At 47.5% G+C, this 26,625-nt stretch overlaps 1 protein-coding gene across 4 annotated transcripts in view; it reads right to left on the bottom strand.

Annotated features, from left to right (window-relative positions):
* LOC119376133 (uncharacterized) overlaps positions 1 to 26,625 on the bottom strand; it is a 302,522-nt gene that overhangs the window by 104,054 nt on the left and 171,843 nt on the right. For 2 of the 4 annotated variants that reach the window (XM_037646066.2, XM_049411364.1), the window contains exon 11: positions 18,337 to 18,425. The exons of the other annotated variants lie outside the window; for them this stretch is intronic. In XM_037646066.2, coding sequence (XP_037501994.1) covers positions 18,337 to 18,425 — 89 coding nt within the window. The remainder of the gene's footprint in view (positions 1 to 18,336; positions 18,426 to 26,625) is intronic. 4 annotated transcript variants of the gene reach the window in all.

The raw sequence follows: 26,625 nt of genomic DNA, 5'->3' as shown, positions 1-26,625 counted from the left end.
CCACAAACGCCGTTTGTGGTGTCCTGACTTCCTTCTTGTGTCCGTGTTTGCACGCCCTGTCTTTTTACAATGGATACCTCAAGACATGTGGTCTTCAGTGCCCTCCGGAAAAATCCGAACTGTTAGTCCTCGGGGCACGCACCCGGGGCAGACCACCAAGTTACGATGCTCCGGACCCACAAGTCTCTCTACAAGGCATCCAAATACTTCGAGTCCTTGGACTCCATATACATAAGGACGGGTCCGGCTCTGCTACCCTACCTCGGCTGCAGAACACAGCCGCGCAGCTTACTCACCTCATCCGACGGGTGGCCAACCGCCGCAGTGGCCAACCTTAGACACGCTATGTATACAATTGTGTACATCACTCGTTTTTGCCATTTGTAACGACTAGGGGCTAAGAGAGAGAGCAAGATACATTGAGCTTTAGATGAAATGAACCTCCTGCATAATAAATTTGTCTTCATTTAACTTCATTTTGCAGTGTACTGTTGTATATGATCAGATAGCTGAAGGCACTACGCAGTTCGACGAATCGTTCGACGTGCCCCTACCCCCAAGCCATGTGAAAAGTATAATTTTTCTTCGCTCCAAGTGGTCATACCCGAAAATGAATTGGCACTATATTTCCGGCGTAAGATTCCATTCTATTAATGCAAAAACGAAGCATGAATGACATCACAATAAACAGATATTTAGTTACAAGTGAATTAGAATTACTATAACATGCATAAATTAACGCATTATGACATTATTTTTGTTGCAATAGAATATCGAGTTCCTTGAAAAAACATGGTTGATCCCTCCGTCATAGGAATCGTAATAACACGAAAGTAAAGCGTGCCCTTCCAGAAGTAACGGAATGTTTACTGTACATTGATATAAGAGAGTTTGCAAAATGTACATTGATGTCTGGCAGCTATAGATCACCGTCTAACGTGGATGTACCCACTTTGATGACTGGTGGCACGTCTCCATCCCGACGACTAACGTCAATGCTAAATGATTAAACAAGCCCTTGTGGTAGCTGTAGTAGTTAACGGTGAAAGCGTAATCAGAGAACGAGGTGTGATAGCCAGAGAAGCGTCGCATATTGGACGCAGAACGTGGTCGCCATACCACGGCATGTTAAACCACGGCCGGACTGAGGGAAACGCAAAGCGCGTCGTGCCGCCCCGGTAGCCCGGCCGCGATTTTTCTCGGGGCGAGCGCGTGAGCGGGGAACGCGGTGTTACAGCCAGGTGAGGCAGGCGCGCGTCGCAGAACTATTTTTCGTTTGGATTAGCGTGATGCAATTAGCGAGGCCGACGCTCTTACGACGCTTGCGCTAATGTCGCCCCCCTCGCGGTGTGTTAAGCCATTGACAAAATTGAACTTATATTCAAAACGCGCCGAATGGGACGGACGTGTAACGCGTTGGAGGCGCTAATCGAGGCCACAGTAATGACGAATTACTTTACCGCTCCCGGAGGACAACACCCTCCCCCCCCCCCCCCCCCCGCCGACCGGGAGAGTGGTAGATATGAAAGGCGCGTTTGTAAAGCCTATAGAGTCTGTGACCGTGGCGCAGTGGATAGCGTGCCCGGCATCTGTTGCCGCGGACCGAGCGGTCCTGGGTTCGATGCCCACTGACGGAACTTTTTTTCTTTGCCATCTGATCGTGTACATTTTTTCGACATCATTTCCGTGACGGAAATACGTCACTGAGGTCTTGGTGGACCCCGGCATAAAACACTTTCGTGTTAATAACGTTGCATCGATTTGACGCATTCACAGACAGTTCTTCATAGGTGGTGTCTGAAAGGGTCAAAGAACATGACACCTTGCGAATGGTACAAGCCCTTCTTTATAGCCGCATAACATACGGAACCCCTTATCTCAATCTAAAGACAGCGGAGAAACAAAAACTAAATTTACTTATACGAAAGGCCACGAAGCTTGCCATAGGACTGCCACCAAATGCTTTAACGGACCGCTGGCTTCGCATGGGTGTTCACACAACACATGGGAAGAGCTCGCCGAAGCACACCTTGTCAGCCAGGTCAAAAATCTCTCACCCACTGGCCCAGCAGTCCTCCGACGCACAGGATACGCAACCATCCTAGAACCCGACGACGACCATAAGGGCAAGATACCGTCTCAGCTCCGAGAATGCCTGGAAATTCAGCAGATCCCCCGCAACATGCATCATGAACATCACCGAGGAAGGCGGCTCGCCAGGGTAAACAACTCGCCGAGGAAGGGGCTCGCCAGGGTCAGGAACAACCACCGTAATGACCCGCAGGCGCGATACGTGGACGCTGCCAAGTATCCGGGACGGCACTGGCGACGGCGACTATTCTGGCCAAACGCACAGATACAGCCGAAGATACCGCTAGAGCACTCGCCACCCAAACGAGCGAGGATTCCATAGTGGTCTTTACGGACTCCCAAACAGCAGCACGCAACTACCTGAAAGGAAAGATCTCCACAAGAGTGATAAAGATACTGAAACGCATGGACACTCCTCCCCCCTACACCTGCATTGTCTGGGTTTCGGGTCACGAGGGCCTCGAGGGGAATGAAGGGGCACACGCCGCGGCCCGCGAATGCATCGACCAGGCTTCCCCACACGAAATTCGAGGCACCCCCCACACAAGAACACCAGCAGATGAAACCGAATCAGTACCCTTAACCTACCACGAATTGATGCAACACTATCGGCTGGAACGGAGGTGCTACCCTCCCCCCATCCCAAACATTCAAGAGACGAAGGCACGGACTACAGACGATTTCAAAGCAACACATTCACGCACGGCGTTCTATTGCATCAATTAAACCCAACGTCGTACGACTCCATGTGCCCACACTGTAATGTGGCAGACACCCTAGCGCACCTTCTGCTGCAATGCAAAAGCAGCAACCCAGCCATACAAGCAGCAGCAACAGACGCAGACTGCGATCTCCAAGCCGGACCTGGTCGACCAGTGCAAACTCGTCGCGCGGGCCCGGCAGGCGGTTCAGGCCAGAGGGTTCTTGGAATAAGGGACCCTCCCACATTCACTTCCTGGCCACCTAATAAATGTTTTCCTCCTCCTCCTCTAGCGGTAACGAAAGAGTTAACTCCGGTGATTTTTTGACGTTCGCTGGGTACGTTTCTTTGCACATTTCCATCATTGATGCCAAATTACAGGCTGGAGAGATACACAGATTGTTTACAAATGAATTTTATTGATTGCCTCGAATCACCCACCTGGCTTCCCACAATTATTGGCAACATTACTGTGACGTCATTTATGGCAAAGTGACAGAAGGGACGAAACCAAGGTGCCACTACAGCGTCTGCTGTCCACAAGGTAACGATCGCGTGTGTTTGGCCAGCGCTTCGTAGGTTTGGCATGCGAATTGCAATTCCCTGTGGGTGGGCATGCGATGGGTGGCAAATGGTGTTGCATTGTGGGCTGCAAGTGATTCCGTGTATAGTTATTATAACAGTCACTAAACACTCGCAGTTACTCGTATATGAGTCATATGAGTTACTCGTATATGAGTTACTATATGAGTCAGCAGTGCTGTTTTACCGCACAGAAAGTACCATACCGGCTGAAGAATGCGCATGCTTGAACCCTATGGAAACACTTTCCGTAACACTTACCGGATCCACTGTGACAGAGTTATACAGCAAGCCATGCGAAAAGTGGTTAAAGGCCAACTGCAACGAAATTTTGCACACCTCAAAAAGCCGATTCATAGGCAGTCTAGCTCGCCATAATGCTACCAGCCAAATTTCACCTTCGAAATGAAAGTGGTTACCTCAGAAAAAAAACCACCAACAACGCAATTTTTGATACCGAAACTAGAAAAACGACACCATTACAGCTGACCGGAAGTGACGCAGACTGCAGCCCGACTGACCGACCGATGCAGGCGAATCGTCTGCTCTGCGCTCCGAAGTATTCGCTTCGCGGCTGCGCCAGAGTTTTCTTTTTAGATGGTAAGGAAAAAAACAAAGTATGTAAACATTCACCGTGAAGGAAACACGGTTACATGCAATAAGAGCAGCTACAGGGGCTCGTTGGTTTTGCATCTTGGAAATTCGCGCTTTTTATCGTACGAGAACGGACTGAGTACGATAAAAAGACAAACACACTGCGCTCTGTGTTTGTGTGTACTCAGTCCGTCCTCGTACGATAAAAAGCGCGAATTCCCAAGACGGATACATGCCCATAAAGCTCTTCTCTAAGCAACGGCTGCCCGCTTCGCACCTATCGTCTCGCCCTGCTGTCTTGGAGAACTCGCTGGTTCACAATAAATGATGCTGGTGGTTTACACATCGGGTATTCTCGCTTCGTTGATAGACTACGGACGGTAAGACAGCGTTGTTTTCGATATCGATGCTCGGTTTGGTACGCTCCCATGTCTACCGAAGGCGTCCCTGCATTTCTGTAAACACTTCGTCTGACTGCACCCAAAACTTTTGCATTAAACCTAACACAATTTGTTTTCTTAAAATACGTTTACGTGCTTGAATTTCTTTGAACCGAGCACGACTACATTTCTGTCGAACTTTGCTGCTTTGACTACTAGCAAGCCGATCAGCTTTTGGAGCTTTCATTACTCGCGCGTAGATGTTGCAGCTAGTCTAGCGCTAGCGTTGTTTCACTGTATGACACAAATTGGCATGCCGAAGACATGGGTCAGTCTACTGCGCCGACTATACACGGACAATACGGTGGTTGCGTGCTTTGCCGAAGCTCAAGCTGAACCAGTGAAGGTGATGCGAGGTCTCAAACAGGGATGCCCGTTGTCGCCGCTGCTGTATATGCTGTATACAGCCAGCCTGGAGAGGATGCTGCTGGAGGATGGAGGGGGATTCTCGCTAGCTCACTCCTATGGCGGAACACCCGTGCCCTGGAGACTGCCGGGCTTGGTATAGGGGGTATGCACCTGACGTCATCCGCAAGGAGCGCTAGCGTCGTTCCAGGATGCCGCCATTTTGGCGGTCTCGGTGGTTCGCGGCGCTCATGGTGGCACTGTGGAGCTATCTGTTTTTTCGCTTTTTATGGTGCATCTGTGGACTGCAATGGACTTAAGCGCACACGCACGTGGGTTAGATAAACCTGCGCGATTGCGCTACCTGGCGAAAGTGCGTCTGTGCGGCGGCGCAGACCCACTCGAAGACGCTGAACTTCAACCCGATGTTGCACTGCATGCTGCCGCGTGTCGACTTCACCGACATGAAGGACTACCTTGTTCGCGAGACAAGTTTTGTGTCGCGTGAGCAACTGAAAGCTTATAAATCCATGCACGGTCACAACTATCTCACGAGCGGACGGGTGCAGCAGCCGGGTGTCAAGGTTCTCCAAGACAGCAGGATAGTTGCAGTTGGAAAGGTAAACAGACTTCCCTCGTCCACTTGTAATCGCGTTTATTGTGCCGTGCGAGCGCTCTGCCGATACTGTAAACCCAGTAACGGGATGTAATGGCAGAAAAGCGATCACAGCAATTGGTGCAGTGCTGTTTTCAAATGGTTTTTGCTTCTCAACAATCGCTGCGTGCGGTGCTAATGTGTAGCCGATTTATCGCAGCTTTTTAGTACAGGCGTCAAAGTTCTGCCGTACAGCACAATCGCTGTTGTCAGAAAAGTAAGCCGACTTCCCCGTTTATTTATAATCGCGTTTGTTCTGTCGTGCTAGCGCCGTGTGAAACCCGTAAACACGGTAACGGGACGTCAGGGCAGGAAGGGATTACAGCACTTGCCAGTGGCTGCTTCTAAATGGTTTTCGCATTTCAACAACCGCTGATTGCCTTGCTCGTGTGTAGCTGAGTTATCGCAAGCGTTGAGCGGCAGTTCTAGCTAGGGCGACGCGCAGCTTTCTGAAGGATTAAGTATGATCTAACTCCATTCCGCGTTAAACGCGATCGCCAGACTTTAAGAAGCCGCATTGCGTCGATCAATTACGTCGTGCAAGTCAGCGTTGACGTTGCTTTATTCAGACATTTCTTAGTGTTCCAACTTTGCAGCTACGATAGCTTTCTAATTTATTTCAAATGTTTAGGTCACATCACTGAGGTTGTCTGTTTGTACTCCCAGGTTCGTCATTCACAGTCATTTAATGAAAAGCTCCTTACGCCGTGGCTTCTCATCAAAGAAGACGGTGAGGTACAAGCTGCTCACTGCACCTGCAAAGCTGGCCTTTGGTATGAAAAAAAAAACCAACCGAGGCAGCATACTGATCCACAGGCTTCTTTTTCGTGTGGTTGTTACAACCAAACACGGCGCAGTTCACCATTGTCGCAGCTGGCTGACGTGCAACCACGCCACGTACCGTCTCTCCGCACACACAAATAAATTCGTTCAAAGATTTTCATGTAATAAATACGCACCGCGCACGAGACACTGCTGTGCGTGGGCTAAGCAGAACGCATACAGAACGTAGCCCGATACTGCCGGTACTGCTACCTGCTACTGCGCTCACGAACGGCCGGACCGGCCGGACCGCCAAAATGGCGTCGCTGGATGGATGGATGGATGGATGCTATGAGCGTCCCCTTTAAAACGGGGCGGTGACATGTCTGCCACCAGGCTCGAAGAAAAAAAAAAGAAAAAAAAAAGCTTCCTTGTTTCATGTTGGCCTAATACCTTATCTACATTGATTAAATCTATGTTATTATACCAAAAAATATAAATTCACGGTCCATCTCTCTGCCTCTTAAGGCAGAATGACCTTATTTTTCCGCCATTATTTATTTTTGTTCTTTATCTCTACTTTTCTGCCACCAATACTCTAACCGTCTCTTACTTATTTCTATCGCGGACGTGTTCAGCTTTCCATTGTTGTCCCTAAAACCCAAGGCTTCATGTAGACTCGTGCCCACACGTATACCTGGGTGAATATCGCCACATTCAATCAGTACATGTTCCATCGTTTCCTTAGTTCCCCCGCAGCATGTACATTGTTCTTCTTCGTTACTAAATCTCGCTTTATAACTACGCGTTCTAAGGCAGCCCGACCTTGCTTCAAACAGTAAAGCGCTTCCCCTTGAATTATCATAAAACCTTTCCCTCCTTATTTCGTTTTTTCCTTTTCGGTAGTTACTCAGAGCCGGCTTCTTTTCCATCGCTGTCATCCAATAAGTCCTCTCCGCCTCTCTGACCTTCCGCTTAATGCTCCTTGTTGCCATATCGCCCGCACTGCCAGCCGTATATTTACTGGTGAGCCTCCTAGTTCTTTTTCTCCACTGCGTGTCAACGCTTTTTCTATACAAATACCTGAAAACCTTCTCTGCCCATCTACTCTCCTTCATTTTCCTCAGCCTCTCTTCAAATCTCATTTTGCTCTGCGCTTCCCTCACTTCAAAGCCTGTCCATCCCATATCACCCTTTACCGCCTCATGTGTCGTCTTCCCGTGAGCGCCCAACGCGAGGCGGCCCACCGTCCTTTGATTTACATCCATTCCTGATTGCACCTCTGACTTCATGCACACCACTGAGTTCCCAAATGTAAGCCCCGGAACCATCACACCCTTCCACAGCCCTCGAAGCACCTCGTACCTATTGTATCCCCATAAAGCTCTGTGCTTCATAATTGCAGCATTCCTCTTTCCCTTTGCTACCGATGCTTTCTCTTGTACCTCCATATATCTATCCCCCTCATTTACCCATACTCCGAGGTACTTGTACTCGCTTACCCTCGGTATTTTTTGGCCCTGTATTAATACCGTATGGTCTCCGTGATCATTGAATACCATCAATCCACATTTTGTTGCACTAAATCCTAGTCCTAGAGCCTCACACTCCCTTCCGCATATATCTGCCAGTCGCTGTATATCATCTTGACTGTCCGCAAATAAGACAATATCATCAGCATAAAATAGACCTGGAAGCTTCTGCTCAACCATCGCTCCGACCTGTTTGTGTGACAAATTAAATCCAATGTTGCTACCTTCTAGCGCTTTTTCCATCCTCGCCATGTACAGCATGAATAACAGCGGGGACAAAGGGCATCCCTGTCTCAGCCCCTTGCTAATTTCAACGCTGTCCTTGCTACTTATGCCTTCCCATTCTATACAAACTGTATTTCCTCGGTATATTTCCCTCAAAAGCTGTACACAGTCGTCACCTATGCCCACTTCCTTCAATATATCCCACAAAATTTCCTGATTAACGTTGTCATACGCCCCGGTGATATCTAGATAAGCTACGTATAAGGGCCTGTTTTCTATTTTAGATATTTCTATACACTGGGTAAGAACAAACAGATTATCGTCTAACCGCCTGTCGATTCGAAATCCATTCTGAAGTTCTCCCAAAATATCATTTTGTTCTACCCACGCTTCTATTTTAATTTTACTGCCTGCATCGCCAACCTGTATAGCACCGATGTAATTGTTAGCGGTCTATACGAGCGAATGTTATCCTTTTCTCCCTTGCCTTTATAGATTAAGTTCATTCTACTTTTTCTCCAACTGTCTGGTATTTCCCTCTCCTGTAAGCACTTTTCTACGGCTTTCAGCAGTGCTTCTTTAGTGTTATGTCCGAGTTCGTTAATGAGGCTGACGGGAACCCCATCTAAGCCCGGAGTAGTGCGCTTAGGAATTTTTCCTTCGGCCTTCTTCCAATTGAAATTCTCTAATACTACATCTTCGTCGGTTGCACTCCTTTGCGTACTTTTACTCACCGGGGGAATCCCCTGGGGGACCTTTTTAAACGAATCGGCTGTTATCTTTCGGATGTAACCTAGCGCTTCATATCCTTCCAATTTATTTCCTCCTTCATCTACCATATGTTGTTGCATTGTGACAGACTTCCTACCCAGCGCTTTTAGGTGGCTCCAAAATATCCTAGGCGCGGCCTTCTTCTTTTCGCGAATCTCTGTCATCCAGCGTTCACTTTCACCTTTAATTTTTGCCTCGACTAATTTCTGCACAATGGATTTTTGCTCTAAATATATTTCCCATATTTGGTTGACTTCGTCCTGTGGCCGCTTCTCCTTTTTTGCCTGTCTGTGCTCCCGTGATGCCTGACGTCGCATCTCGATCGCTTCCCGGATTTCTTTGTTCCACCAACTTTTTGGCTTTTTCTTTCCTTTCCAACAAATAGTTTTCTTCTCTATTTCCATTTCTTTCGTGATTACATGTAGCAGCTCACTATACTTCCAGTCTTTGCCTGGTAGTTCGTCTACTTTTTCCTCGACTCTTGCGGCTATATTTGTTATTTGTTTGTCATTTAGATACGAGCTGCCAAACTTTGAAACGAGAGGCAGCATCGCCGGCAGCATCGCTGCCCGGCGATGCTATCGCCACCTCGCGGATCAAGGTACAGTGCATACCGATGATATTGTTCTAATGGCTGACAATGTGGGAGACCTGCAGCATCTCGCCTCAATATCGGCAAATCACCTGAGCAAACTCGGATTGTGCTTCAACGCAAAGAAATCAGCGGTGCTGGTGTTCGTAGGCACGGACACATCTGCGGCGGTGTCGCTGCCGGAGGATGGGCAGATTCCGTGGAAAGATGAGTACAGATACCTCGGTGTACAACTGAGCACATCGAGCCATGTCCTAGACATCCACGAGGAAAACATCCGTGAGATATCACGCAAAGCGGCGAACGTGTTGCGCAAGCGAAGTCTCTGGGGCTGCAACCGCTTCCTGCTGGTCCGAGAAATGTGGAAGTGTGTGCACGCCCCATGCCTCTCGTTTGCCAATGCTGTGCTCACCTTCCGGTCAGGAACTAGACAGTGGCTGTAGCGAGGGCAGCGAGAGGTTGGTCGACTGGCGTTGGGCTGCCACGGACGAGTTGCCATAGAGGCCATTCAAGGAGACGTGGGGTGGTCGTCGTATGAGGCACGAGAAGCCAGGAGCAAGATCGCCTACGAAGGCCGCCTGCGTCTCATGAACGACCGCAGGTGGGCACGGCGCTTGTTCCGCTACACACACCTGACCGGAACGAGGACTGAATGGGCTGCGCGGTTGCACACCCTCCGCCGAAAGTTCGGGTTCTTCGCGAAGCCCGTGATGGCAACCAGGGAGTGCCAATGGGCCCGGGCCGTTCAAGGACAAGTACGGGAAGAAGAAAGCGAAAAGTGGCGGAAGGCAATGTGTTCCAAGACAACATTGACGGAGTACCGCAAGCACAAAAGTGTTATAGAAAAGGAACGCATCTACGACACAAATGGGGGTAGTGGCCTTTTGTTTGAAGCGCGGGCTGGGGCACTGCGAACACTTGTGTACCGCCGCCGATTCGACGAAGCTACCGACGACACGAGGGCTTTATGCCGGGTGTGCGAGCAGGAAGAGGAAACCATCCCCCACCTTGTGCTACGCTGTACGTTTTTGTGCCCCCGCCAGCGAGAGGGCACTACTCTACCCGAGGCACTGCGGTTTGCGTGCACGAGTGGATTCGCTCGCTGGATTTCAAGCAAGACGGACGTGTCGGCCGCGATGTCCTGGATTACTCCTCGTACCTCTCGCTGACCGGCGCCCCGTGACGGACTCCTCGCCCGCTATGCCGTGCGCCGCTCATCGTCGGGACCTTCTCCGTCTCGTCGGTGTTGTGCAATGTGCCTCTAGCTGTGTTTCGCGGACCCGTCCCTGAACTCCCGTGACCGTTTCCCAATCTTTCCTGTCCTCTTTTCTCTTCGTTGGATGGATGTGCTCCTCTCACTTTTCTCTCTATTTTCCTACTATTCTTTTATTCCCTCCTTACCCCCCACCCCTACAAGGCACTGCGCCGTGTCGCCTATAGGCAGACAGAAATTAGGTGCCTTTTTCCCTTCCTGAATAATCACAGAAGAAGAAGAGTGACACGGTGCTGCACGCAGGCGATGAAGCGGCTGGTGCAGTGAACAGTGCAGCAGTTCGCACCACCAAAGCAAGGCTGGCGCGGTGGTGGCGAGCGACGCAGCGGCAGTGCATTAGCCGTACAGACTTATTTACGGTGCTGTGTGTGTGTGTGTGTGTGTGTGTGTGTGTGTGTGTGTGTGTGTGTGTGTGTGTGTGTGTGTGTGTGTGTGTGTGTGTGTGTGTGTGTGTGTTTTTGTTCGCTGGCTAGGGCAAATTAATCTTTCCCGCCCGATACAAAGGGAATGGCCCGAAATCATCATCATCATCATCATTCACGGGGCGTCGTTTTACCGGCTTTACGTTATACTAATGTCTTTCGAATAGCGTTATGCTATATTTTAGCGTGCGAAACACGCCGACACAAGCATTTTACATCTTGTCGCCGGTGCTTCTCCAAACACTGGTCGGAGCTTCCCGCTGTTGGGTTTGTAGTGGCTGAATATTGAAGGAACTTCGTCAGGATTCAACATTCTTTTCAGTTTCAACAGTATTTGGGCGAAAAGAGACCGGTCGTACATAAAGTCGTCGTCTTTGAAGTGCGCCGCGTAAAGTACCACGTTCTCCGATAGCTCCCATTCCTTTCATCTCACTGCGATAACCCGCAGCTATTGGAGCTTTACGTGTTTCGGAAAAGCGTGAAACCTAGTCTCGTCCGTAACATACGTGTTCCAGCAGCCTACAGCCCTGCATTTCGTCTTGCAAAATAGTTAACTTTTCTGAATGAGCCGCTCGTAGAGGGGCGTTACGCAGAAAAGGAAGGGATGCGGCTGCAGAGAGTTCTGCTCACGAGCGGCCGTGAACTGTGATTTACGTCATTTCCGTTTGTGTCCGATTTGCCCGGCACACCGCTAGAGCTCCGCGTCGTCTGCTAGCTGACAAGTAGAGCACCGATTATAAATGAAATACACGACTGCAAGATTTTTCACTGTTATTATCATTACTTACCCAACATATACAACGCATTCCGAGCCAATTCTGTCCAAGTCAAATTTCGTCGCAGTTGGCCTTAAAGCAAAAGCTTTTTAAGCGCAAATAGACCGAGGACAAAAGAATTAAGATTTTGACAGGACAGCGCTTCTCGGCGCTCTCCTGTCAAAATCTTAATTCTTTTGTCCACGGTCTATTGCACTTAAAAAGCTTTTGCTTTAAACATGAATGTTCACCAACTAGCCCATTTCGCCGTCTTGTTGCGAAAAGTGCCTCGTACCTGGCTTATATTACATTTCATCGATCCCATCGACGCGATGTCAAATGCCGCTATCCACAAACTTATGCACTCTTCCCATAACAATATTAAAAGGTTTTAGTCTGTCTGCAAACTTCTTAGCGTTTAACCTGATAAGGGCAGCCACAAACTTTAGCAGCCTGGACAGGTGGTGCCATCTGGTGGCGTATTGTACAACCAGGCAAGCACATAACTAAACGGGTGTGTTCTACTTCACCGAAGAGGAATGGCGATTCTAGGTGGCCTCCAAATGCATCCGAATCGCAGCTGTCATTGTCCGACAGCTCCCAGGGAGCACATGGCACGGTGAGTCACAGACATGGTGCAGTGTGATCACCATCCCGCTGAGTGTTCGGTTTTCGCAGCTTTCATACTCTACGCTGGCAAGACCGGCATGCCTTGCATGATTTCCGGTCTTTATCATCTTATACGAAACGCAAAGACAGTAGTGCTCGGTCGGGTTTCGTTTTGCGATTTTTTGCGAGCATCTCAGGAACCTAAACGCACCATTACTTTAACATGGTATAAAATTTGCCAGATGTGGCCTTTAAAAGGAATGTTCTTCAGTAGCTGTTGATGAAATGAACAATAAACGGCTCCTCTTTGTTTTTTTTACTGGGGGCTGCATAGAATCACGAGCGTTTTTGCAATGCAGTCAGTCACTGTAACTTTGATGCAATGTGCAAAAGCTATGCAACGCTGCTCATAAGAATACATTCAGGTGTGCATTGCAAAGTGTACAGTCGTGCTCAATATAACTTGCAACACGGGAGCACGTGGCCTCGCTACTTCAAATATTGCGCATGGCTTCAACTTGCCCTCATTTCCTCAACTACACAATATTTTCCATTTAGGAACATCCCCAAGTGAGAGAACAGCAATTAGTTGTGGAAATGAGGGCAAGTTGAAGCCATGCGCAGTCTTTGTAGTAGCGAGGCCACGCCATCCCGTGTTGCAAGTAGCATGGAAATAGAACATGCCTGGCTTAAACAAGTATGTGACTGTGTTTTGTTACAAGCGACTTGAATGAATGAATTAATGTTCTTTATTGCACACATATCTTGTACAAAGTATGCACAAACTGTATGGTCCCATAGCCAAAGGTTAGTGCGGGTCCCATTTAGAAATATACAGAGCGGTTAAAGGGAACATCGGAGCGTGTGGCGGCTGCAGTGCGCGCTGTGCCCTTTTGTTGTCTGCAGCCATCTGCTTCTGCGCTTCGAACCGTCACCAAGCGAAGCGTTCACGCAACGAAAGAGCACAGGGCACTGTGCTCACTGCGCCTGCGCAAAACTTGTTGCAGCCACCGAGCTGCTGCCACACGCTCCGATGTTCCCTTTAACAGTGGACTGCTGTGTACATAACAGACAGAAAGAAATGACAGCAGACAGAAATGTCTCTATTACTATCTCTCCATGCTTGAAAGCTCTAAACAACAGCAACGTTAGTGCAGAAAGCATTGAATAAGGTATATGTTCAATGGTAAGTGATACAAATTATACGCATTTCATTGTGCCACCAATGATTAAGAGCGCTAATGCAGGCAGATTTACACAAGGGCATACAGCCCTCCAAGCATGTTCCGGAAATCCTTGGTATGAACGGTGGACCAGTGTTGTACAGAACGGCGTTCCAAGGAACGACGTTCCAGGAACTAGCTTCTTTTTCGAGGAACGGAGGAACGCCACCGTTCCATTGAGGACCGGTGGAACTGTAACGAAAACTCGTTACAATTATGTAGGAACGGTGTTCCTTCTGTAAACATTCCTCGGCAATGAACAAGCAAGCGCACGCACACCGCACATCATGCAGAACGGGGCGGATGGGCGACCGTGTGAGGCGCAAGAATCTACCGCTCCCCTGTCACTTGCTTATGCTGCATCCTCATTTTCACTTTAAGGCGCCCGCCTGAGACTGACCACGTGCGGGAGGAACATCTGATTTTCTTTTTTCTTTTTGTCTGAGCCAGTCTGACAGCAATCAAGGGCCGTTCTGGAGTGTAGACACACCTTGGAGAACTTTTACTGGACATTCGAGAATCATCGAACCCCACTGTAAGGCCGCCGCCAGGAAACGGGGTTCCTATTTTTTTACCTCCCTGACCTTTTTCTTCGGCAAACTCGAAAATACTTTTTTTTTGCGTGTGCGTGTATTCGGGCGGTTCTGCTATGCGTCCCCGTGGCCTTGTCGGCATAGGGAAAAGTGGGGAGCCGACTTACCGTGGTCGAGGCGCCTATGTGTGCTTCCGCAGAGTCCTCGAACACCGCGAATTATCGTCGGGAATCTGGTGTTTGACCAGTATGTGACAGAGAAACTAATCACAACACTAGAGCCACAGAAAGAGTAAAGCACCGACGTGCTCACCATCGAAATCCCATGCGGTGGCCTCCCACTGAGCATGAATGGTCTTAGGCCCCAACGTAACGGTGGCGAAGTTACACTTTGGTTCTATACCTTGGGAGTGAGCGCCTTGCCGCGTGCAGCGTACGCTTCCGACATTTTACTGGTTTTATGTTCGCGTGCTCATCGACTGCGAAGCTCTAGCCCAGCTCCTGGGGATGTTTTTCTCGTCGCTTGGTCTTTAGCGGCTGGCTCGATCGTCCCTTTATTATCTCGTGCATGCTGCCCATAGCTATCGACAAATCCGTCATTTGACACCCGGTTGCGTGGATGGCAGGGAAGAGGACCGAAACGCAGTTTACGCGGGTGCCGCAGTGGTGCCTGTCCGGTGCCTTCGATGGCTGCATTTGGGCGGGCATCCCTTCAACATGCGAGTTATCTCTGCGGCTATCGGTCTATAATTTTTATTATAGTTCAGTACGACAGCCGCCGCACCGATAATGCCTGTCATGCAATGAACGATACGCGTACATCCAGTGCTATATTCTTGTTGCGCCTGCTGAGGCTGCCCTCGCCCCTACGACCTCGGTTGACTTTGTTCCTATTTGTGTACAACACGGCAGTACCCTCAATGCTTGATGAAACGGCTCTTCAACATTGGCAACGAAGTGCCGACGAGAAAACAGGTTCGTCTGTCAGATACCAGCATCGAGATGCAACTCTTGCAGAGTGCGAACAAGAGACTTTACTAAGTTGCGAATATGTATCCTAGACACATTTTCTGCTCACACTGCAATATTGAATCAGCAATTATTAAAGGTTATGTATTGTTCCTTTTGATGCGGCTTCCCGAGCAAGAAACTTATTTATATTGATGCATATGTAGACATTTCTATTTGAATATCTGAAGCGCAGTATTCTGACTGCGCATTTGAAAACCAACGTGGAAGGTGCCACACATGTTGCACGTGTAATAGACGAGCACTAATGTTGCAGTTGGACATGTCTGTAGTATGGCCGGTGGTCTCCAAAAAAGTTCGTCTAAGAGCATTTCTTTAGATTCTTTCTATCTACATATAACCTGCTGCTGGTGATGTCAGATTCGTAAAATACGTGTAGCTCGATGTGAGCTTTAAATTGCTCACTTTATTTAATCTCAGGATTATCCCACAGTGACCGGCACTATATTTTGATCAAAAATTCAAATGTAACGTTAATGTAACTGGAACGCGTTCCTTTAGCATTGAAGGAACCTGTAATGGGAACTCGTTCCAAGATAGGGAAGGAACGAGCTTTCGTTCCTGTTGTAGAGGAACGTGTACAATACTGCTGTGCACACAGGCTCAAAGAGATGGAATACCAGAAAAGAAATTTTGTGACGACGTCAACACAATCAAATTTCCTGCCAACAGAGCAGCATGGAGAACTGAAGTGGATGCTGACACCACATGGGGCAAGCACGGATTTCAGAAATATAGTTGGTTGGACATTTGGGCTCAAATTTAGATGTGCAGCCCTTACAATAAAGTGAACGGTATTTCAAATGCAACACCATTTCAATGGAATGAAGTATAGTGCCAATTTCTTATCACACTTTCAAGGTGGGGGTACTCCAATCTAGATGTGAAAAAAGTGAACAGCAGCGAGTGATCGCTACTGGAATCAAGGCCTCTCCTGGCCTTGAATCTCTTAATTGAATATATGAAAAAAAAAAATGTCAGGACTCGTTCCGGGGTTAGAAGTGATGGATTTTGTTGCATGAGCTACTACTGCAGGATGCCAACAGGTAATTATACATAAGGCATTAGAACACAATGAACTGCATCAGATGCAGCACAGTTGTCATGAAGCACATCAAGCAGTATTGTAGCACAGGAAGATGCAGTTGAAACTTCTAATTTGAGGATGCACGTACAATGCAGGGACAGAGACACAGAACAGTTGGCAACAGAATCACTGGGCCCTCAGAAACACGCTGATGGTATCAGCTGCACTGCAACTAGAAACAATTGCCACTGGTTGCATGACTGGTCAAAAATGCTAAATATAAAGGAGACTAGCAGCGCTAGGTTTCCATTCTTTTGCACTGACCTCTTTTTGAACAGCTAAATAGCGCGAACTCCAGGGACGAAAGACAGGAGAATGCGACACACACAAGCGCTAACTTCCAACTGAATTTTATTAAAGAAAACACATGAATATATAGGGTAACACCACGCCTGCGCAGCTTCACATCCACATAACCACATTCACTCCTAAGTGATAAGATTTATCTCTCTAAAGGCACAACACCAGTTACATAGAACAAATAAAAGTTAATAAATCACATGTCACTATCATGCAATACGCCCAAAAAACATAGTTCCTTTGCTGACAGAGCAATGGAAGGCACGCTAATACAATGCCTAACATCCTTGGCCATCTCTGCTGCTCGCGTTTTTTGGTCATCATGAGCGAACAGCACTGCACATTTTTCAAATTCCGGCGTACACCCACAGCTTCGGCAATGCGTCGCCACGTGACCTTGCAGACCTCCCCGGACATTGTACGCGTGCTCCCTGAGACGGTCGTTTAAGCAGCGCCCGGTTTGTCCCACATATCTGCTGCCACATGTTAAAGGAAAGGAGTAAACCACTGCTCCTTTATATTCTGCAAAGCGTACACGTTGCTTCGTAGAACGCGTGCACTTTTCTTTGGCCGTTGGGCATGTCATCTTGCAAAGGCTTGACAATTTCTTGGGTGCCGACATGACAACCTTGACATCTGCGTGTTGCCTGCCCCACCTTCTTTAAATTATGGGAGACACGGTCAATATACGGAATTACGACAAACCTTTTATTTTGACTTTGCACAGCTTCTGCGGTGGTCTGTCTTCGCTCTGGCCTGGCACCACCTCTTAGATTCTTTATCTTGCGATGCACGACTTCTGCCACCGCTGTAATTACTTCTTGTGGGTATCCTGCTGATCGAAGCGTCTGCGTCTGATCGAAAAAAGTTTCCGAATGCAAATTAAGAGGCTTGAAGCTGCAGGATACCCACAAGAAGTAATTACAGCGGCAGCATAAGTCGTGCATCGCAAGATAAAGAATGTAGGAGGTGGTGCCAGGCCAGAGCGAAGACAGACCACCGCAGAAGCTGTGCAAAGTCAAATAAAAGGTTTGCCGTAATTCCGTATATTCACCGTGTCTCCCATAATTTAAAGAAGGTGGGGCAGGCAACATGCAGATGTCAAGGTTGTCATGTCGGCACCCAAGAAATTGTCAAGCCTTTGCAAGATGACATGCCCAACGGCCAAAGAAAAGCGCACGTGTTCTACGAAGCATCGTGTACGCTTTGCAGAATGTAAAGAAGCAGTGGTTTACTCCTTTCCTTTAACATGTGGCAGCAGATATGTGGGACAAAGCGGGCGCTGCTTAAACGACCGTCTCAGGGAGCACGCGTACAATGTCCCGGGAGGTCTGCAAGGTCACGTGGCGACGCATTGCCGAAGCTGTGGGTGTACGCCGGAATTTGAAAAATGTGCAGTGCTGTTCGCTCATGATCACCAAAAAACGCGAGAGATAGTAGAAGCAGCAGAGATGGCCAAGGATGTTAGGCATTGTATCAGCGTGCCTTCCATTGCTCTGTCAGCAAAGGAACTATGTTTTTTCGGCGTATTGCAAAATAGTGACATGTGATTTATTAACTTTTATTTGTTCTATGTAACTGGTGTTGTGCCTTTAGAGAGATAAATCTTATCACTTAGGAGTGAATGTGGTTATGTGGATGCGAAGCTGCGCAGGCGTGGTGTTACCCTATATATTCATGTGTTTTCTTTAATAAAAGTCAGTTTGGAAGTTAGCGCTTGTGTGTGTCGCATTCTCCTGTCTTTCGTCCCTGAAGTTCGCGCTATTTAGCTGTTCAAATGGAGTACCAACTAGCCCAAACATGCACCTTGCACTGACCTCGCAGGACGGGGTCATTGGTCATCCAGCAGTGGGCACCCAGCGGCCGTGACCACCACGATGGCAGCCATTCTGTTCTCACGTCCAGCCTGGAGCCCCACAATGAAAACATGGCGGCAAACATTACGCCCACATTGGGCCACAGAGTTCCAAAAAAAAACGCCAGGCCTGCGCTGAAACCGCAGCACAGTCACAGCGAAAGCTGGAAGAGCGGCGTTTCTAGAGCCCGTTAAACTCTCTTGGGGCTACAATACAAGTACACTAGAAAGGTACCCACTACGCCATAAATCACAATTTTTTGTGAAGTTGGGAAGCACCTACTAAGCCATTATTCTTCATTCTGCGGAGAAGCGAGGCACCAGCTACACGTCTGTAAGGCATTATGTGCACTTTGTTGACGCGGCGACTGATGACGATGAAGAATTATGGCTCAGCCCTTTGCAATGGGTTGGAATCTCTAAACGGCCCACCAGTTATGTAATTTGCATTGGGTGACACCCGGTCGCTATTTCCCTCTCCCGTCATGCTGTATAACATACGTTGACGTGGGAGAGAGACGGGGGGGGGGGGGGGGGGGGCGAAGAACTTTACTGAGACCCCGAGGAAATGGATCATGCGCTTATGGGCTTCCTTGGCAACCAATACAAGTGCACTTGCGAGGAACCCACTACGCTATAAACCATCGTAATTTTTGAGAAGTAGGGCAGCAGGCACTGTGCCATTTTTCGTCATTCTACGGAGAGTGTTGGTACCTGCTATACGCATGTAAGGCATTAGGTGCACTTTGTTGATGCTGTGCCTGATGCCGATGAAGAATTATGGCAGAGTCCTTTGTAATGGGTTGGAAGCATTCAACAACCTACTCGTTGCGCAATTCGCATTGTGTGACGCCTGGTTACAGAATTCGCGTTGTGCGACGCTTGGTGCTTATTTTACTCTTCTACCACGCTATATTGCATATGCTAATGTGGTTCCTTCCCGACATGAAGCCTGTATAGGACCTTTTTGCAAAGCAGTTTCAAGCACCGGCATGGCTCAGAGGTTGAATACTGGGCTCCCACACAGAGGGCCCAGGTTCGAACCTCGTTCCATCCTGGAATTTTTTTCTTATTTCGTTTTTTTTTCTTATTTCGTTTTTTTATTTCGAGCGATACTGGTTACGGACACCGGCGGCGGCGGCGGCGGCGGCGGACAACTACGGCGCCAAAAACGGCCGGTGAAATGATCTCATAACAGCTTTCGCTGTAAAAGGTGCTAGTGTTTAGACAGCAGTGACGGATCAAGCCAGCATGGGAATAATGGGTGAATCACAGGGTGATCAAAATTAAACTTGCTTTTCTTACAGGGGCCCCGCAGCACTTTTCGAACAAGGTCAGAAAATGCTCCCAATCAGTAGTCGAGGCTCCTGCGACCGTGTGAGCCAAACATTATAGCACAGCATGCGGCAGGGAATTTACAATTAACCTTCAAAGTCAGCTAGAAATCGCTCACTCTTCTCCCGACAAATGATGCCGTATAACCCAAATCAACTGTGTTCAATACTCAAAAGAAATGGCCAATGGGTGATGTGAACATTGTCAGCTGCATAGTTACCGTGACCACCGTGGTGTGCCACGATGTGCCCGCGCTGCCGATCGTTGTGGTGTGGGCAAGTTGAAGTTCACTTATTAAATGCGAAGCATTTCTTAGCGAACCTTTGGCACTTTGAGCGTTTCTTTCTTTCTTTCCGTCCGTCCGTCCGTCCGTCCGTCCATCCATCCGTCCATCCATCCATCCATCCATCCATCTAGCCGCCTACGTCTGGGTGCTCTCATGATCGCCTCCTTAACTTGGTGTAGACCAAAATTTGCATGGGAGGGTAAGAGGATTTGACGAATATGACTGTGGGGTCATAAGATTGATAACGTGAAAATCCTGCCGCGTACGTCGTCAAACCCTTTCCACTGGACACGTGTGGCACATACCCGTTTACAACGGGCCGCGGTGTACGGGTATGCGCCACAGGTGACTGACAGTTAATATCTACCCAGGAACGGCGAGAACAGACATTGGTAGCTTAAATGCGAGAGCGTTAACAAAAACCAACATCGGCAGCGTTGACCGGACGAATGGAAAGAATGAAAATTAGGATCCCAGCAGGAATCGAACCCAAGCATTCTGCGTGGCAATCAGGTATTCTACCACAGAACCACGCCAGGTCTATAAACTGGTTTGGAAAAACAGCCTACGCAGGCGCAATATCGATGCAACGTCAATTGTGGTTGTGGTGCTTGCTATCTAATTTTACAGAAAAGCAATAAACATACGTGATACTCCTGCGATGTGTACTCCTACTATACAGGCATCATATCAGATTAACGTCTCTGGTCCCAGTGTTGGCTCCGCTTTTGTAGCAGTCTAATAAACATTACATTTGTATTCCTATGATTCAGCAAGCTATATTGAAGCCTTGCTCGACCCCGGAGGAATACATGAATGAAAGTTACGTATGATGTCTGTATCACCGCACCATAACGTGCACTTAGTCCGCCAGAACGACGCAGTGTCCTCTTCATTTCTTACGAGGCTGGGCGATGGCCTCACGCTAACCGAGGATGATGCCAGATTGATTGACAGCCGCTTTGTAGACTAGGCTAAGTAGGCCACATACACCCAGGTAGTCTACGAATACGACAAGCGCCATCCACTGATGTTGGTCTACGTAGCACTATCCAGGCCTACCAGCCTTGACGGTCTATACCTCACCTACGCGAAGGGTGACTTCGGGCTCCGAGATGTCGCCGGCTCTATCGACAGACAATTTGTCGACAAAATGACCGAGGCATCCACGAATTCCAACAGCTGTACTATACCTCATACTTCACTACTCATGGACCCCTCGTCACCGTGATCACGACCGGATCCTATAACAAGTCATGACCAGCTGCTGGTGCTCACTGATCACGGAGATGATGACTGTGTTCAAGAACTGTCAATAACTTTTTCCACACATGCACATGGGTTCGTGAAACGTGCGTGCGTTCTCCATCATAAGGGACAAGTATAAGCACTACATATCAGCTTACCGCTTCTGGTGTTGGTAATACCCACGTTGCCGTTGGCAGTGTTACCCAACCGTAAACTAGTTATATAACACATATGTGGATCTTGAACATATATATGTGCGTATGAAATTTATACAGATCTTTAGCGTCATTTTGTAATTTGTTGCTCAGTAAAAAAAATTACGCCACAGTCACCTTCCCACCGCATGCTTCGCATAACACCGACTCCCACGGTACGTGGGATCTGCCGAATTTTTTTACCACACAAAGTGCAAAATGCACATGAGCGACAAGTGAGCTGTGCGCAACATTTATATGTTGGCCGCACGCGCGTTCAAAGAAAACAAGAAACCGCTCAAGGCCAAGACTTACGGACGTAGCTCTTGTCATCCCAGCCACCTCTCCGTGTACCTTCCAGCGCGCTCGCTGGGACGAAAGAAGAGAAAGCGCCTAGAGCGTGCGACACTGTAACTCCGCTCATGCTTGTCGGATCCTAAAAGTTTTTCATGGCAGTCGATTCGTGAGACACTAAACTTTGATGGCGAGCTCATTTCGTGTTTACTTGCAGGGCCCCTTTAAAATGGCGGTGGAAGCCAAGAACCATGCCGTGGAAAGGGGCAAAGACTGACACCTGCAGCGAACTATTTCTTTGCAGGGGGAATATGTGGGAGCCACGGCCATGACCCAACTGGCTTGACTGCCTCGGGAGTCGGGGCGGACAATGTGGTCGGTGGAAAAGGGCAGTGACACTTTTCAAGTTTATTCCAAGTGCTTATTACGAATTAATTTGTCACTGGAGTTCTTCACTTAACGGTCTCGCTTCACCTTCTTTAGGGCAGACAATGCGAACCCCTACAAAATTCGGCACTGGGAGGCATGTGAAGACCACCCTTGCAAATATGTTATGCACCGAGGTGGACACAAAGTGAGATGGTGATTATAGTTGTCAGCCATCTAATTATAAGATGGAATAACGCACTTTTTAGTGACTGTAGTAAGAGCAAGATGTGCACAGGGCTCCTCCCTGATGTGCCGGGGCAGTTGCATGCAGTTGTTAATCTGCCAACGGGTTGAAAGCAAAGGTGATAACGGTTACCCTTTTATATCAAGTAATGACTGTGCGTCACACCAGGGAGGAACTTTCTTGCTGCGTAATCATGCGAACCGCACTTAAACTTCACAGCCGGATATCTCTGAGCACAGACATTATAAAAGAATTCTTCCAAGTGGAACTGTGTAAAAATACAATTGCCTATAACTTTACAATACAAACATGCCCGCTTACTGCAGTCACTGAAAAATTCCTTGTTCAATCTTAGTTTATTGGATGGCTGACAACAATAAATATCATCTCACTTTTTGTGCCCCTGTAACATAACTTATCTGCAAAGGTGGTCTTGAGCTGAACTTTAAGAACGCCCTAAAACTTAATTTTGATTATCTTGTATACATCATCATCAGCCTGAATACACTCACTGCAAGGCCACGTTATCCCCACAAACTGCCTTCTCTTCATGGCCATCTCTCGCTACATGCCCGTTTCTTCTTTTTCATTTCGACTGAGATGTCCTTCATGTGTGTTTGTGCCCTGACTCACTCCGCTTTCTCCCCATGTAATTTTTTTCTTTCCACGGCCTCAATTTAAGTCGAACCCTTCTCGTAAGGTTTCTGCCCCGTAGGTGCACCTGTCCTTGAGGGATAGTGGTAAATTCATGATGCCTGCCGAACGTGCTCCAGCCCCCTATCCTTCTAGTCGCTCATCGTTCGGACGTGCGGCCTGTCCCATAAGTAGACGTATTCCTGTACCACTACCTCACGAAGTGCTGTTCTCTTCAGAGACTGTTGAACATTACTCTCGTTTCCTGCACGTCAATCTTTAAACCCACCGTTCAGCTTTATCTGCCCAATTCAGTAATCATGTCCTCAGTTACTCAGCAATGCAATGTCATCAATGAACTGCCGGTCACTAAGGTATTCTTCATTAACTCTTATCCTGTATATGTGTATTTGCCTAAACTTGGGCTGTCTGACTTGAAACAACATTGTGACTCTGCAAATTGTTAACACAAAACAATCAATTAGAAATGCAACAATTTGATATATAGCACTTTGAAATTTGTCATTGATAAAGGCAGATAAAGGCTTCTGTGTATTTTGTATTCATGTGTAGACGCTTGCAACGTGCAAATTTTTGTTCTACTTATCCAGTGCTAGGCTTCAGTGAGGAACAGAACAAGCACGGCTACACAAATAAAAGTACTTGTTGGTCAATCAGTTCTTCAAGAGCTCACAAGGGAGAAACTGATAGGAAGAAATTATTCCACTTGTAGCATGAAGCTAGAAAGATCAGGAGGAAAGTATCGTTGAAGTCATTCCGGTGTGGAATGGATTAGCTTCGTGCTACAAACACATGGATAGAAGTCTTTCCCTTTCGGTAGCTTTTGGTGCACATCAGCAACCGGAGCATTAGCACAAAAAAGTAGAGGAAGAAAAGAAACAGCGAAAAATTTGGTGCAATATTGCGAAATGAGACAACTTTAGGGAGGCCAGCATAGCAGCTGTGGATTCCTTTGCATGGATTATGTTGTTCATGTAAAGCATTTCGATGTCTGTCGGCGACAAGGGTAATCTCCTTATGCTACCATAGTTTTCATATCTTCAATGCCTCCCTCATTTGCACTAATGAATGCATCCATCTTGTCCCCGTGGCCACTGTAGCCAAGGTAGGTGTTGAAACAGGCCTACGTTATCTGGTGTGTATGTATACTGTTTTGCCACACACTTGTGCACCTGGTTCACCCTTTTGCATTCTTGGCCTGCACGAAAGATGGTGTCCACTTTTTTCTCACTGTGGTTCCCTGCTGTTTCTTTAGTTTGTTGTTGGTCATTCGCAGCTTAAAGGGGTACTGGCACAAAATTTTGCGGCCGAGATAGCCTGCGGGATCGATTCCGGTGAACATGCGTATATCATCTGCAAAATGCCAACAGCGAATATAGCTTGGAAGTTATTTTAAATTAATTTTGAAGTTTGTGTGAGCGATCAACGTCCTCGCGCTACTGACACCGGACCCTTGGGGACCCCCTACTTCCCTCACGTGACCACGCTGCAACAAGTTATGATGACGTCATAGCCGCCATGTTTTTTTCCGCGTTCGCTCCAGCAGCCTACTTCTCGGTGGCTGCTCGCGAACCGCGTGGAAGTGCGTCACAGTTCTGTGTGCTGACGTGATCGAGCGCTGCACTCGCTAGGTGGTGATAGTTGCACCCGAAGGCTTGTCGTTCTTGAAACCGAAACTGACACTGGTCAGTAATGAGGAGCCTGTAATTAATTATCTGTTGTGCGCTGCAGCAAACGATGTGCTGTGTTATGACTAACAGGCCCCCAGCAACACACTGCAGCAAAAAAACGCAAGGCCAATATTTTTGTGTCAGTACCCCTTTAAGACTGATTTTATTGCAAAAAGAAAGGAATGAATAGAAAAATATGATCCATCTCATGTGAAAGCAGTGCAATAAAAAAAAGAAAGACCCTAAAAGTCGATGGCACTGTTGATGGCCATAGGTCGGCAAAAAATGTGGAGCTCACTCAGACTCACTCATGAAACTTATTTTGCCCTTAGAACTCGCTCGGACTCAGACTCATAATTTTTCTCAACCGGACTCACTCGGACTCAAACTCACCAAAATATTACTCGCTCGGACTCACGGCTCGATCTGAGTGTGAGTGAGTCAACTCATGAGTGAGTGTGCCGACCTATGTTTATGGTCAATGAAAGAGCAACTAACTATGCTACCATGCCAGCACATGTGACTACATGTTGATTTTCTCTTCCAGTTTAAATCATGGCCTTTTCTACACCTTGTAATGGATACCTTGCGTGCAATTAAGAAAAAAGAGACATGGCAAGTGTAGCATCTATAAATGCAACGCTTCAGAGCATAAAAAAGAGTATGCATGAAAAGAAGTATCCAATTGTGAAAGCAAAGCTACCGTGCTGGCCCGCCCATGTTATTAAAAACAAAACAAAAAAACTCTGGGGTTTTACGTGGCAAAATCGCAATACCATTATTCCTTAATGTGAACCTAAATCTAAGTAGATGGGTGTTTTAGCATCCTGCTTCCCTAGAAATGACCCTGTGCTTAGCAGTGAAACACCTTAGCTGCATGTTGCCCACTTATCATATATAATGATGGCACATGCAGTGATGCTACTGAGGACTTCTGATTTGAAGCAGCAAAAATTTCCATCTTGGAGCACTTTGTAGCAGGTAATTTTACATCTGGGAGCATTCTGGAGCAGCTATTTAACGTCCTTGAGTACACTAGAGAAGTAAGTTGCATTTACGTTCAAGCACCTGAATAATTATTGAGGTTCTTATGAAGAGCTAGAAATATGTCGATTCACTCCAAACATCACGGGGAAAATCATCTCAGGGGCACTCCATATTTCACTCGATAATACAAAAATACGGGCATCATGCAGTTAAATGTTTGGCTGATCTCTTCAGCAATTATTTTCAACACCATCAAATAAACAGAATACTGGATCAATAAAATTAACACTCTAAATACAACTATGTGGCTATCAGCAGGCGTGGTAGACAAACGCTGTGACGTACAATGGTGCCTCAATGCTAAATAGTTACAATGTCCCTAATGAGTTCCCCTAAGATGAATACAAGGCGAAAGCCATGCTCTTTTTCTTCTCAATCGACTCTATTGCTGGGTGCAACATAACGTCACTTGGCTAGCCTCAAAAATCCAACTTCCTCCGATACTCCCTTCCCTCTTTCTGAGGCCTATCTGTGCTGTAGCAAAAGCGTTCTCACAATGCTTCCAGACCATAGGTCGGTGAAAATATTGGAACTCACTCGGACTGAGACTCACTGAAATTTTTCTCAACCAGACTCACTCGGACTCAGACTCACTCAACTTTCGCTCAACTGGACTCACTCGGACTCAAACTCACCAACATATTGCTCAGCCGGACTCACTCAGACTCACGGCTTGACCTGAGTCTGAGTGAGCCTGAGTGAGTCGACTCATGAGTCCACTGGCGTAAAATTAGCTTTTCCTATCATGGTGTAAATGCTCTTTACGCCAATATCTCACATAATCGGTGCTCTATGATACGCCTTTTGATCTTGTACCTTCAAATACGAGTTATCAGTGGTTGTAATCCAGTAAGGTCGTTTTTATGAAATATGCGACTCACACGACATATTTCTATCAAGAACGTCCCGT

The sequence above is a fragment of the Rhipicephalus sanguineus genome, unplaced genomic scaffold (genome assembly GCF_013339695.2).
Source record: "Rhipicephalus sanguineus isolate Rsan-2018 unplaced genomic scaffold, BIME_Rsan_1.4 Seq10967, whole genome shotgun sequence".
Classification (NCBI taxonomy): domain Eukaryota; kingdom Metazoa; phylum Arthropoda; class Arachnida; order Ixodida; family Ixodidae; genus Rhipicephalus; species Rhipicephalus sanguineus.
The sequence above is the reverse complement of the archived record's forward strand: the minus strand, read 5'-3'. Positions and strand labels throughout refer to the sequence as shown.